This window comes from Harpia harpyja, chromosome 12 (assembly GCF_026419915.1).
Source record: "Harpia harpyja isolate bHarHar1 chromosome 12, bHarHar1 primary haplotype, whole genome shotgun sequence".
In the NCBI taxonomy this organism is placed as follows: domain Eukaryota; kingdom Metazoa; phylum Chordata; class Aves; order Accipitriformes; family Accipitridae; genus Harpia; species Harpia harpyja.
In genome coordinates, this window is record NC_068951.1 from 27,180,708 (window position 1) to 27,195,543 (window position 14,836).

The 14,836-nt window shown below is 42.6% G+C and overlaps 1 protein-coding gene across 5 annotated transcripts; it reads right to left on the bottom strand.

Annotated features, from left to right (window-relative positions):
• Positions 1 to 1,158: 1,158 nt before the first annotated feature.
• On the bottom strand, positions 1,159 to 14,474 carry SLC16A14 (solute carrier family 16 member 14). 5 transcript variants are annotated; one of them, XM_052804178.1, is made up of 7 exons: positions 14,078 to 14,474; positions 12,262 to 12,365; positions 9,128 to 9,269; positions 8,581 to 8,857; positions 7,580 to 7,723; positions 3,172 to 4,167; positions 1,159 to 1,472 (listed from the first exon to the last, which is right to left on the bottom strand). In XM_052804178.1, exons 4-7 carry the CDS (start codon positions 8,840 to 8,842, stop codon positions 1,312 to 1,314), a joined length of 1,563 nt encoding a protein of 520 aa, XP_052660138.1. In that variant the 5' UTR covers positions 8,843 to 8,857; positions 9,128 to 9,269; positions 12,262 to 12,365; positions 14,078 to 14,474; the 3' UTR covers positions 1,159 to 1,311. The 5 variants fall into 5 exon arrangements, with proteins under 5 accessions (XP_052660138.1, XP_052660135.1, XP_052660134.1 ...); XM_052804175.1 differs by lacking the exon at positions 12,262 to 12,365; XM_052804174.1 differs by lacking the exon at positions 12,262 to 12,365 and having other exon boundaries at positions 9,128 to 9,361.
• Between the last annotated feature and the right edge of the window lie 362 nt (positions 14,475 to 14,836).

A 14,836-nucleotide genomic window follows, 5' to 3' on the forward strand; every position in this document is an offset into this window, starting at 1 on the left:
AGAATTCCAGCAGCATGTATCAGTATTAAACTACGAACCTGATTTGCCATGAAAAAACTTTCATAAGGCTAGCAGGAAAAAAAACTACAGTGACTTTTATTTGGTAGGAAAATTAACATCAGACTCAACTCTCAAAGCTGAAAAAAGTATGTCTTGTACCACCATGCAAAACATTCTGCATTGATTACCAGTCGCTTAATGTTGTTTAAGAAAATTTATTTGAATATTTTAAATGGTCTTTAGCTCTTCCATGGTCTGGATTATCTAATTTTCTAGTGAATAAACATCTCAAATGCGACCAGTCTTAGACAGTTCATGGCATACATTATGAGCAGCAACATGACTGCTCATAATGTAAGCTGTTATTATTAAATTAATTGTAACAAAATTTAGCATGCTGTAGTCCAGTTCTTTCTAAAACTGTATTTGGCCAATTTTGCCCAGCTCTGTTTCTTTAGTACTGTTTACTTGACAAACAAGTCCCATGGAAGGAGTCAATGGCAATGATGTTACGAAGTTCTACAATACCTCTAATTAGGTAAGCAGCCAGAAACTTCAAACTGTTCCTGGAAACATTTTCCAGTTTGTGAATATTTTCCATATGTTGCCTGGTTTTGCTTTTATGTTTGTTTTACTTCAGAAACATTAAGTGTCACAGCATTTATAATGCCGCCTATGTATTGAGGATGGCTACCTTATTATGCAGTTGATACTTTAAAAAAATAAAATAAAAAAATCCTTGAAGTAGAGAGTTGTTTCAGAAAAATATAAGAACTTTTCTTCAGTTTTGCGTGATAGAAATAGTAATTTTAATACACTGAATTAACTGAATTATTGTACCAGCATTTCAACAGTACTTGACTAGCCAGGTAAGAAATACAATCATTTTCTCATACTCAGTAACTAATCTTTTATCAGACAGAATACATAGTAGGAAGGACTTTTATAAACTATTCATATCCTGATCAAATTCTCTTGTAGGACTAGTGTAAATCAGGAGTAACTGCACTGCAGTCAATGGAGTTTCACCAATGGGTAGTGGTGAAAAGTTAAAAGAGAAGCAAGGGTAAAGGCTCCTAGCATTGTTCCAATTTTAAGACTAGCAGGGTGCTTTTAATCGCTGTATTTGTTAGTCCTAAAGTAAAAGACCTTAACTCATTTTAAAAGCATATTTCTAATAATTTATTGGCATTTTGGAGCACATTTGCTTTTCACTTAAGTACAGCTCAATGTAGTTGGTTCCATAAGAAAAACAGCTTCATACTGTCAAACAATAGAAACATGAAAACAAAAAAATTCAGAAAAAAACTTCTAGAATTTGTTCTGTACTTGTGCTTCTTCTGTAGATTTTTCTCTTGGTTGTTTCTTTTGAATACAAGGTTGTATAAGTAAAAATATTATTCCCACCATGTATAGCAAGCCAGATATGTAAAAAGAAAAATCGTATTTATGTGTGATGTCATAGATCCAGCCTGCAAAATAAGGACAAAACATGTTTGTTACAAAGCTTGACAACAAGGTATATTGCATGGGAAAATATGAAAAATACTGCACATTTCTCTCATGACATTTCAGTCAAATCCATAGATGTTGTGTGGAAAAAAGAGGTGGTGATTGTCTCCTCTTCTAGATGCTACTACAGATGGAAACATAACATTAACAAAACCTCTTGTTCATTCACCAAAACCCAAAACCAGTGCAAAACCTATCCCCTCATTTAAGTATCATGGAAGTCTTAAAATGGGACTCTAGCTATGTGCCATCCTAAGAAGCCAAGCAAGCTTCTCTCTAAAACTGTACATTTTCCAAACAAGTTAAAACAGGTCTGACTTTAAAATAGACATTTTGGAATCCCAAACTAATTAGTTCTTCCACCCTAGTATTGTCTTTGTAAAATGCCTGATATTGCAGGCTAGTTCAAATGCTGTGCTTTGCGCAAGCACACACATTCCCATTAGCTTTCTCAAAGACTCACATACCGATAAAAGACTTTTTAAGAGATACAATCTCAGTACTGCAATTACTCTCATTCCAACCTTAATTCCTTTGCAAAAATACATTAAAGTTAATTCAGAAAGTTTTGAGAGCCCAAAATAGCAAAATTCCCTCATGTCGTGCTGGTTGCATTTGGATGTAACCCCAAGATCAGACGCTTTTTTGACATCAACTACTTGCATCCTATTATTTGCTTCGTTACTAATGACCAAATACAAAGACATGTTCAGCACAGACTGAGAGGTGCTGAAAGAATATATGGTAGAGTAAAACACTGCTGCTTTTCAAAGGGCACTGAATGAGCTTTCTTCTAAATCGTATCGGCTCACGCAGTGGTGGGGAGAGAAGGTGAGAGCGTTGTCGCTTTTCTGGGTTGCTTGTGCTGCTAATAGCTTCAGGTCAGCCTAGTGCCATCCCTGGCTAATCACAGCCATTACTCACAAGGTTTCTTGCTGCTTTCTTCTGATTTGCATCTCTGTAAAAGATAGCTGTAGTCTGGCTATAGTATTGACAATCAGTACCTAGATCTCTTCTGTACTTTCCCGCCTCTTTCTATGAGAAAATTTATAATGAATGTTTGTTTAAACCTAAGTAACTTTAGGGATAACATACATCTACTTCTGCTGTGGATGACAGTAAAGAGATCATGAGCAGTGCAGTCCCCAAAGTAGGTATTTCTGGCTGAAGAAAGGCAAAACTAAGTTAGTTAAATCAACAGAGTGGTGACACCCAAACACACTTTATAGTTCTTGGGGGTAATACTATGGTACGAACACCTGCCTACCCTGAAAATTATTCAACATTTTTTCATCTAGATAGAGGCATGAGTATATTTAGTGCATATACTAAACAAAACAAATAAAAATAGGTTAAACCTTTCTCATTTTAAAAAAGTATATGATAATATTCTGAGGACACATACCATTGAAAGGATAGATTGTAGTAGATTTGGGGTTATTTGCAAGGATTGTAATTTGTAGTGTGTGAATAGTGAGCTGGTACCCAGCAGATGGGATCTGTAAATTTGTACAATGTAAAGCTGGATGTTATGGTCCATCCTGGAGCAGCTGTAATTTTGTTAACTACACACACTCATACCATAAGAAAGCTTAATAATATAACAAGTCACATGGTTATTATACAAATATCTGTTGGTTAGCAATTTGAACTTTTTACCTGCAAAGGGTGGTCCAAACAATGCAGATATTCCATTGGCACAAATGATGATGCCATAGGCATTTGCAAGGTGTTTAGTTCCAACTAAATCTTCAGTCACAACAGGCATTAGAGAAAAATAGCCACTAGAAAATCCTATTAGAGCACAAACCACAGCCAGGCTAACGTATGTTTGCATTAGTGGCAAAGTAAGAATGCAGGTGACCAGGGTAAAGTTAGCCATGAGGAAGACGTTCCATGTACTGATGCATGGGAGATCAGAGATGATTCCAAGGATCACTTTACCAAAAATATGAACAATGGCTATAATGGATGTCAAAGGAAATACATTGTTCTGACTAGATAAGTTGTACTGCTTGACTATTTCTGGAAGATGAATAAAGGGAATGACAAAGCTGCTATAGGCAAACAAAGCCCAAATTATAAAGGCCACAAATACTCTATTGGTAAACAGTGATGCAGCTCCAAAGTAGCTGGAGTACCATATTGCAAAGCCCTTCCTGACAGTAACTGTCAGCTGGCTCACTGTCTTAAGAATGCGCAGTCCGTACATATTCCTTCCACTTCTAGATTTAGCTCCAATTTCTATGTGCTGAACACTGTCAAGCACTTCTTCATTTGTTGCTGCTTCTTTTTTTTCTGGTTCTTCACCGAGGACTCCATTAGATTTTATAGTCTCTGCAGAGTGGGACAGAACTTTTGCCTGATTATCTTCACTATTACTTCTCACAACGTATTTTTCACTAACAATGTCTTTGTGAGAGAGTGGTCTCATAAGTGCCCCGCAGACACAAAGGTTCAGGGAGATGGCGCCCTGGATGAACATGGCATTCCTCCACCCAAATTCGATGCAAAGGTACTTCAGTAAGGCAGTCATTAGGAAAGCTCCAAATCCTGTTCCCGTGGTACTGAGTCCCTGTGCAAGCGCTCTTCTCTTCTGAAAATATTGTCCTACCATGACCACTGCAGGCAGATAAACCATGCCACTTCCAATGCCTACAAAAATAAAAACTGAAATCAATCTGAACATTTTGCCAACAAGATAAAAAGCGGTGAAAAACAAATCAGTTTTATTCCCAACTTTTGTGCAAGCATAGCAGTAAAACCGAGAATGAATACTCAATTCTCATGTTAGCTTCCATTTCTGTCTCGTATTTTCCAAAATTTGCAATGCTCATTCCAGTGAGAATACAATACTGCTATTTAACTGAGGGAGAAACTGAAACACATGGAAAATAAAACCTTTAGTTCAGTTCAGCATGACCCCTCCAGAAAGTCCCAAACATCCCACAATAAATCAGTGACAGTTAATATGGGGACAAACATAAACAAAACCTATTTTAAAATACCTGCATTTGCAATACTTGCATCTGATTGTATCAGTGACCAGAGATTGCTTAGTGGGCCCACCATCTTGTTGCTTTTGCCTAAGTTCACCAGCAATGAAGATCCAGACTGAGTTTTTGTCCTTGCTTTGTAACTGTGGAGCCACAGTGACCGTGAGATAAGTTTCAGGAGACAGGACAGGATGTTAGCCCGGTGGTGGGACCTTGGGTGGCTTCCAGGTCTCTCTTTGGGCACTCCAGGGGAGGGCCACACAGTAGCTGCACAGGCATATCCTTAAAAGGCAGATCTCTAATTTTGTAGAAAACCCCTCACTTGTTAAAAAACAGGGTCTTAATGGTACAGTAGAAAGTGTTGAGAGATGTGCAAACACATCATTAAAGGTAAAAGTTGCCCAGTTTTTCTCACAGCAAATTCCTGACAGAGGGGATGTGGACCAGAAGAGGTATATGCAGAAGATGCTTTCAAATTCACTGATTGTAATTTAGAAGAGTGTTTTGGGCTTAAAAGTTTTCCTAAATAGCTGATAACATAGCTACATGCAGCTACAGCATGATCTAGCTACAGCTAGATCGGGGAAAGAGCGGTTATTCCATCAAAGCCTGAAAAAAAGCACCTCAACATCACAGCAGTGTACCTGTTTCACCTGTTAGAAGTATTTATTTCTTTGCTATGCAAATACATGATCAGGTTTTTATTTTGCACAAGGTCTCCCTCCCCAAACCCAGCCACAAACTCGAAGGAAATCTCTCTGCCCCCCAGAAGACTGCCTGATTCCTCAGACACCGGCCTGCTGTTGACTGCTGTGAAAAAACAGCCCGGGGTTGGGCTTGCGTTAGTGTTTACTGCGCTTCCCTGCGCATCCCGAGAAGTAAGATGTTTTTAAAATTGTTTCATCTTATCTTTTCATTCTGTGGGCTACATAGCAAAAGGTGGTCTAATTACATGCAAAGGCATGCCACCTTCACAGGTAAATACAGGGGCCACAGGCCTCACCACTCCTTTTCCTCACAGATTTGTCACCCTACACCACAACGGCGGCGGCAGGGCCGGCTCTGCTCTCCTCCCCCAGCCCCCCACGCGGGGCCTCAGGGGGCATTTTGCCCCCCAGCCCACGGGGACTCTCTGCTGCCACCGGCTCCAGGCGCCCACCCTGGGGCTCCCCGGGACGGTTGATGGGGGAGAAGTCTCCTCTGCCCCCCCTCCACTGCTGCTGCGGAGAGGAGAGCCCGTGGAGCTGAGATGAAGCTATCGGCCAGTAGGTGAGGGGACAAGGCTGTGAGGAGCTGGGCGAGGGGAACCATGCTGAGGTGAGGGGCACTTTGGGAAAGAGGAGCTGAGGCAGCAGGGTGGCTGCGGCTGGGGGAACAAGGTTGGGATCGTAGGGACGTACTGTGTGAGGGCATCTGGAAAGGCGGGTCACCAACAGGGAGAACAGGAGCCATCAGTAAGCCCGCAAGCCCTGCGTGGAGGCCCAGAAGTGACCGCAGCAGGAGGCAGCCACTGTAAGTGAACAGCAGTCTTACATCTAGCAGCCATGAGAACATGAAAGAAACTTCCCTGAGGCGGCAGTGAGTGAGGTGACTGTAAGCAAGCGGGGGGGGGGGGAGTGAGTGGATGGGGGCTGAGGCGATGGGTAAGTGAGGGGATCATGAGTGCAGGCACGGTGCGTGAGGAGATGGTGAGCGAGGGCATCTCAGGCACCTCTACACCGGTTTTCTGGCCAGAATTACTCATGCAACAGCATCTCACTTCTTCACCTCATGTAAAAACTTGGCTCGGATTTTTTCTGAAAATATGACTTTCATCCCTCTTTAAATTCTCTGCATAATCTCTGCCTTTTGGCTGATATTTTGTGTATGCTCTTTCTGAAAAGCAGCAAGGGCTGAGAGAAAGAGTGTGTAGATTCCTGTCTGCTTAATTATACTCAATATATATGGAAACAGAAATTCCAAAAAGGGTGGAACCCTGCCTGTAATTATTGTTTGTTGTTCAGGAATTTACATTACTGAAATCTATGGTATGGGTATGCTATTGAGGCTGGGATAGAGTTAATTTTCTCCATAGTAGCTCATATGGTGCTATGTTTTGCATTTGTGACCCAAACACTGTTGGTAACACAGGGACATTTTAGCCGTTGCTGGACAGTACTTACACAGCATCAAGGGCTTTTCTGTTCCTCACATGCCCCGCCAGTGAGTGGGCTGAGGGTGCACAAGAAGCTGGGAGAGGACACAGTGGGACAAGTGACCCCAACCGACCAAAGGGACACCCCATACCATATGACGTCTTGCTCAGCAATAAAACTGGGGGAAAGAAGGAGGAAGTGAGCATATTCGGAGTTGTGGCATTTGTCTTCCACAGTAATGGTTACACATGATGAAGCCCTGCTTTCCTGGAAATGGCTAAACACCTGCCTGCCCATGGGAAGTAGTGAATGAATTCCTTGTTTTGCTTTGCTTGTGCATGCAGCTTTTGCTTTACGTATTAAACTCTTTATCTCACTTTTACCCTTCTGATTCTTTGCCCCATCCCACTGCAGGAGAGTAAGCAAGCAGCTGTGTGAAGCTTAGCTGCCTACCAGCAGGAACCCACAATGCCCTTTAAAATGGGTTTTGAAGCAGTACATAGTTATCATAATCTGGTACTTTATTAATGTGAAGCAACTCCTGTAGAAAACATTTGCTGTTTCTTCCTGTGACAAAGAGAGGAGTTAGTTAGCTAGATATGTAATTCAACAGTGTTTTATCATCTTTCAATTCTACTCGTTAGAGTTTGAGTTACATTAATTCTTCTAACTGAAAATGTCCTGTAATACATTCACTCGGGAGAAAGTGATAAAAAAAACACCATCTTCACATGGCAGACTTAAATGACAACAAAAGTCATTGGGCCCAATCCACAGAGTAAATAAGTAAGTTTTTTGAAAAGATAACAGGCTGTAAAGAGTGAAGGAAAAGCTGGAATAACTTTACAGTCTAACTTCCCTGTTTACTCACACAGGTAACCTTCAAAGGAATCAAAAATAACTGAAAGAACTTTCAAACATTAGTACAGCTCTTACCGGCTGTCACTCCAAACGTAAGGAAGAGGTAGTGCACATTGGAGGCATAAGCACTCAGTATCCAACCTAGGGCATTCAATATCCCTCCAATTATAGCTGTCTTGCGGCATCCACACATGCTGATGAATAAACCAATGAAAGGACCTGTTAAAAACCATGAAAAAATGATAAATTATTTATTTAATTCTCTACACGCTTTAATATTTTTCACATGAAGATTCTTAATGTTTTAAACAAAATGTTAAACATCAGGCTACTCATGAAATTCAGTTTATTTTCTCATTACTGTTTAAAATTGTAGAAAGAAAAATTCAACCAACTGACCAAATACTTAGCACATACCCACAGGACCTAAAATCAAAGTTGCCCCATGAAGAAGGGAGAGTTTAAACAGAGTAAGAAACTGAACCTGTTGCTCTCAATACTAAAGCTGTGGGAATGCAGGCCTTTTTCACAAGTAATTAGAAAGTAAACATTTTATTTTGTTTTCAGTGGAATATTTTAGGCAGACCTAAACACAACTTTTTCAATCTTAATTTAGGGAGACAGAAGTGTGTATGTACATATATACACAAACATATCCCTCCAGATATTATTTTGGGTTGATCCAATCACAACTTAAAAAATAAATTTTAGTTCAGCTGCCAAACTGAAATATAAACTGTCCAAATTCAACATTTTCTCCTCCCAGATAGATTACGGGGAGGACCAGAAGCTTCACAGATCATATGTTTTCTTAATTCTAGTAAGAGTTTGAAGTCATAGGCATCCTTTCCTGCTCATGCTGTCTCCTGGAGTAATTGTCTTCTCTGTCATCTTCCCTGTTGTTCCCTTTCTCCCTCTAATTTGTAAAATTTGTCCTGGTGACTTTAAAAAGGCAACTCAGGAGAACTTGGGCAGCTCTGCTAATAAAATGGAAAACTGTATGAAAATACTTGAGGGATGAGTGGCAAACATATTCTAAAAATTTATGTAGTTTTGAAATAAATTATGGAACATACCTACAATAAGTGTAATGCCCATGCTGAGGGAGCTAACCCATGCTGTTAAGCCACGACTTTGGTTAAACTCTTCAAGCCATTCCATGTTGAGTATTCCAAGGGCCATTTGGGACCCCATGATAAGTATGTGCACAAGGAAAGAGGAAAGTACAATCATCCAAGCCCATCCTCCATCGATGTTTGGATTAGGCTTAACTGGCTTACTTCCCACTTTTGAGTCATCTCCAAAATCGTATCCAATATCCTCTCGACTAGCATACATTTTCTCCACAGTATTCTGAAACAAATGCAGTAAATACCTTCAAAATACATACAAAATGATCAGATTTTGTAGTTTGGTTATAGTGAATAGCATAAATCACTACCGTATTTCACCACTGTGGTTTAGTGCAGTTGTAAAGTGAATACTGGGTTTTCATTGTTCAAATCTAAGATGCTTAGAAAATTCTCTAATTAAGGTATTTCTTATTATCATGGCTGTCTATGCAGGAGTATTTACAGGTTGACAGTAGGCTGCATTATTTCCATTACTATATACTTTACTTACTTGTAGGTGGCTGAGAGCACTCACTCTTCATGGGTTGACTGTGGTCACAAAAAAAGACTGGTCTCTCCCCGTATATTCCTTCTCTGTATCACCTTCTGCTGTCCCCGTAAGATTATGTGCCTTTGTGTTCAAGTTGATAAAGCTTGGAATAAAAAACAAGGAAATCCTGAAGAGGCAGGCAGATGAAGTTACTGTATCTTTTCACAGGAAACCAGTTCTGAGATGTGTTTCTTCCTTAGTAGTGGAAGAACAAGAGTGAAGACCGAGAAAGATAAAGACTTAAGGTTCTTGATTTTCAAAATGCTTTGCTTACATAAATTACAACAAGGGGATTGTTACTACCTCTCTGGCAAGCTTTTTATTAGAGTCAGCTTGACAAACAGTTTGCTATTATGCTTTCAGTTTCCATAGTATTAATCCATATAATCCTACTAAAACCAAATAATTCTTCCAAATTCATGTCAATGCCTATCAGAATCAAACTGAGGGGCAGAGTTATCTGCACAGGTGTATGTAGGATCAGGCCATAATAGCTTAATTTGATTACTTTGATTTCTTCCATTGTTACTGTAAATGATTGCAACACAATGTGGAAATAATTTCAAAACCACTTTTAATTGATTAGCAGGCAAGGTGCAGAACCCAGTCTTCCCTCCATCTGATTTCTGCTGCAACATACTGAAATGTTACCCAACTGTGGAGCACCACATAGGTTTCCATGGAGACTAGAAATGTAATGATACAAATTATCAGAGATGGTAATTTTTTGTCTTCTCTTCTTCTCTGGAGAAATAAAAAGAGCCATCAGCTTCACAACAGTCAAAAGAGAGAAGAAAGTTATCAAAAACTGTTTAAAAAAGCTCCTTATGTATTCTGTGAGCCCTCAGAAGGTGTGCCTCAGAGCTAGGTCCTCACTACTGAAACCTGGCAGTCAATAGAGTAATTCAGATTAAGTACTAACTGAAAAATTGGGCTGTTGTCTTTAAATACTTGAGTATATTTTGCTTCTCAAGTTACTACCTTTCCAAACTATTTTACTTTTTTTCTTATTGCTAGATAAACATACAGAGAAGGCCTTGAAGTATTTCATACTAATACATAGATGGAGTTTCAGCTACTTGGTCAAAGCTACCGTTTCTTTCACAGACAACAGTGAAAACCTGCTGATATATGTAACCTCTGCAGACTGGCTGCTGGGTAAGTTACCTTTGTAGTTAAGTGCCACATATCCCTTACTTGCAGTTACAGGTAATTACATGTAACTAAGGGCAGCTTGAACACCTAAGTTCCTCCAAGAGCACAATGATTTGCCTCATACATTGAACTGGAGCTAAAATATGTTGTACTCCTGATATCAAATTTTTCATAGATGGATACTCTTTACAGACTAAGTTGTCACTAGTCCTAACTTGGCCATGGAAGGTATTGGTGACACAGCAAGGATGAACTGTGCACATTGAATACTTGCCGCACGAGCAGATAAGCTGGGACCAATTGATGAGTCCATACCTGGGTGCCAGTGGAAACACACACTGAAATGACTTACTGGCTTTCTCTTTCCAAATCAAGAGGCAGAGAGAAGGGGGATTATGCTTAGAGGTCTTTCTAGAGATCCTGCAGGGTGTTTGAGGCAGGAAGGGTAGCAGGGGAACAAGTCAGAGCCATGCGGTGGTGCAGACTTTTTCTTGAACATAAGAGGACAGCCTGGGACAGCCTTAGTTAAATTTATACTTCATCCTTCCTCTACAGAGGGTAGGTCTTAAAGATGACATCTCAACTCTCTCCTGTTAGTGTACTTGGAGCTAGATCCCCCATTGATGTAATTTATATGACTACTTACGGAGGATTCAGCCCACTCACAAGAGAGAGAAATACTAACTGCATAAAGGTAATAAAGATAGTGAATAATCATGCTAATGGGAAATAATCAGAAGTAGCAGAATGAAGGAAAATTGCAAGCTGTTAAGCATTAAGATTAATGAAAAAGTATGATGATCTTACAGTATGTCTTAGATAATGGAATACAAAATTATGCAACTGAAGATTCAGAGTCAGGATTAAATGTGGAGCCTCACCTTTCTCTTTCATGCTTTTAACTGGTTTTGTGTGCACGTGAATGCTGACACTGGATACAGAAATTTTCTTCTTTGAATAGGAAATAGATACATCTTTTATATATTTTAAATTATTTAAAGCAGAAATAATTGACATTGAGATGCAAAGATATGACACTCGTTTTTGCAATCTTACTGACAGAACAGGCTCATTGAGTAGATGCAAGTTAATGTCATGCTTGCATCAACCCCCACAAATCTTCAGAAAATGCATATATGTCGTGGTTTAACCCCAGCCAGCAACTAAACACCACGCAGCCGCTCACTCACTCCCCCCACCCAGTGGGATGGGGGAGAAAATCGGGAAAAGAAGCAAAACCCATGGGTTGAGATAAGAACGGTTTAATAGAACAGAAAAGAAGAAACTAATGATAATGATAACACTAATAAAATGACAACAGCAATAATAAAAGGATTGGAATGTACAAATGATGCGCAGTGCAATTGCTCACCACCTGCTGACTGACACCCAGCCAGTCCCCGAGCGGCGATTCCCCGCCCCCACCTCCCAGTTCCTATACTAGATGGGACGTCACATGGTATGGAATACCCCTTTGGCCAGTTTGGGTCAGGTGCCCTGGCTCTGTCCTGTGCCAACTTCTTGTGCCCCTCCAGCTTTCTTGCTGGCTGGGCATGAGAAGCTGAAAAATCCTTGACTTTAGTCTAAACACTACTGAGCAACAACTAAAAACATCAGTGTTATCAACATTCTTCGCATACTGAACTCAAAACATAGCACTGTACCAGCTACTAGAAAGACAGTTAATTCTATCCCAGCTGAAACCAGGACAATGTATTTTCCCTTTGAACCAGATTCTTCCTTATTATTACCTTTACACTATTAACTTTCCACTAACATCACAAGTTCAGAGTGAATATACTCAAAAGCAGGGATGGTCATTTCCAATAATTGCACAAACTCTCAGGCTCTGGACAAAGCAAGGACAGGGTGTCTGGATCCTCTCCCCACTACTGCCTTATCGCCCCATGGCCTATTGCACCCAGGAGAAATGCACTTACCTGCCCTCAGCCTTCTTCCCACACCACCACACTGCCAAGAACACAGTATCACGGAAGGCAGAGAAGCCCAGGGGGCTCTTTGCCATTGTGAAATCCTAGAGAAACTGCAATGAAAATGACAGCAGCTGATTTGGGAAGCCAGCCCTATTTCCCCAATGAGCAAGGTAGTAAAGACCCACTCACAGTAACAGTGTTTCAATACAGCCCCTCACAAGGGATCACACTTAAAGGCAGAATAATCTGGATTCTTGTTTGGTCAGCTGGAGAAGAACTACATTTTTTTTTCAGAAAAGCTTTTTATATTGCATGCACACACAGCATGCAGAGCTCTTAGAAAACTGGCCCAAACATTAGTGCCCACAAAGATGTGGAGCTTTTTTGAAAATCTGAGTCATGAGCTATTTTAGGGACAAATGCAGGTGCTGTAATAAGACCAAAGTTAGCAGCAAAACACCCAAGTTCCCTGTACCATCAGTGGAGCTACGGCTCTCTAGCCTGTAGTTGAACTGGAGCATCGAAAAACATCTGATAGTGATATAAAAAGTCCATATGATATGTAATTTACATATACTTGGGTAACCTCTTCCAGTACCTGATTGCCCTAGTGTCAAAAAGTATAGAATAAAATAGTGCTTTAAAGGCACTTCCAATGGCTAACTCATAAACGCATTATAAATAGTAATGAGTTTTGCTTCACAGTATTCCCACTAGACATGCCACACGTAATTATTTCTCTTTTGAAGACATACAGAAAAAACATTGTTAAAAACATAGTTTATTTTGGGTGTCATAAGTTTTGGCAGTCTAACTTGAGCTTGCTAATACGCTAAGTACTTCAGTTGTCGATGACTTCACTGGAGATGTGGATACTAGCCACTTCTGCAGATCAGAGCCACAGCGCGTTAACTGTGCATGCCCAGCAAGGAAGAGCAAATCGGGGAAATTAAACGTTTACAACGCTAAGCTAACTGCCAGGGTCACAAGTTTGCATGAAGTTGCACACTCGGATTGCTGCCCTTCTGCCTGCGAGGGCTGTTTCCCAGGCCCTCCTCAGAAGACCTCTCCGGGAGACCCCTCGGTGCTCTTCTGCCTCAGTGTGACCTACGAGTGGTCCCACGTCCCCGGGGACGGCGGGAATAGGCTCAGGTAGTAAACATTCTTCTCCCCTTGGTGCCAAGGGAATGGGCAGTTTGCATCAGGGGCTGTACCTCTACTCGGTAAAGGGTTACAGGCAGCTACAGGAGCAGCCCGACGGGCAGGGGATATACTACCCCCCCCAAGATAATAAATTTGGGAGCTTTACATGTTACGCCTTCCCCAGCATTCAAGTTGAGCCCATCTACGCCAAACGCTGCTCAGACGGGGAGCGCTGCCATCCCCCGAGCCCCGGGCTGCCACGGGGCCGGCGCTTGTCGCAGAGCCCGCGGCGCAGGCACGGGGGCGCGGGCTCGGGCGCAGCCGCCTCGCCGGCCCGCGGGGGCTGCGGCGGCGGGGCCGGGCGGCGGGGCGGCGTTTGGGGGGACGGCGCGGCTGCAGGCGCCGCCCGCCCGCCCGCCGGAGCACAAAGGATGACCGCTAGTTACCCCGCTGCGGCGGCGGCGGCGGCGCTCCCAGCGCGCCGCGGCACGGAGGGGCCGCCGCCTCCCGCCGCCCCCGGGCAGCCCCGCGCCCCGGCCCCGCGGCCGGGCTGCAGCGCCCCGGGCCAGCCCGCCTCTGCCGCGGGCGGCGCGGCTATCGCGCGTTCTCCTGCCCGCGCCGGTGCCGGTGCCGGTGCCGGTGCCGTGCGGCGGCTCCCGGCTCCTTCCGATGTACTCACCGCGCCGGGCCCCGCCAGCGCCGCCGCCCCAGCCCGCCACGGCGCCGAGCCCCCGCTGTCAGCCAAACCCGCGGCGCAGCTCCGCTCCCCGAGAGCTGCTGCAGGCTCCGATGTCCACCTGCGCCCGGCTCCGCTCAGCAGCCCGCGCCACCTCAGCCTCGCCCCCGCTCGCCGCCCCGGGGCTTATTTTCTGTAGCGGTCTGGCACCGGTCTTGGGCCACTTGCCCCCCAGGCAGCTCGTCTTCTGCACCGCCTTGTCTCCATTCCCTGCAATTTCAAATCTCCTCGCTCTTTCATTCCTGCGATACCGGCTAATTCTGGTTTGGCGGAGGAGATTTGCAGTCTTCTCACATGCACACTCTTGTGGCTGAATGAAGTTTATTGCTGCACAGGTTATCGGCGGAAATTCACATCTGAGTGAGTTAGAGGATATAATCCAATAAAAGCAGCCAGTATCAAGATCTTAATGGCCGTTGGATTATGTTTACTTCAGAGAGGCTGGTTGAATTCATGTAGCCAAACCACCCTAAGAATGAAGCTTGAAAGCTTCATTGTATAGTACCTTATTTGTGCAATAAATAAGCTTCAAAAATATTCCTCCCTTAGGAGAAGAGTCGCAGAAATAATACTTCTACTTTTTCAAAGCAGTATCCAGACCTCAGCTGTATCTTTCTGAATAATCTGACATTAATGAGGTATACATTCTGCGTATTGCAGACTATTGCTTTGACTATCTGCAGTGAATTTACCCAGGCTAAA

What these genes read in the sequence shown, in the direction of transcription:
- SLC16A14 (XM_052804175.1), bottom strand. Translation starts at nt 8,842, where the DNA reads ATGTATGCTAGTCGAGAGGATATTGGATACGATTTTGGAGATGACTCA. An exon ending in GGGCATTACACTTATTGTAG is followed by an intron (nt 7,724 to 8,580) that starts GTATGTTCCATA and finishes GGTTTTTAACAG; the next exon opens with GTCCTTTCATTGGTTTATTC. An exon ending in GTTTGGACCACCCTTTGCAG is followed by an intron (nt 1,473 to 3,171) that starts GTAAAAAGTTCA and finishes CTTATTTTGCAG; the next exon opens with GCTGGATCTATGACATCACA.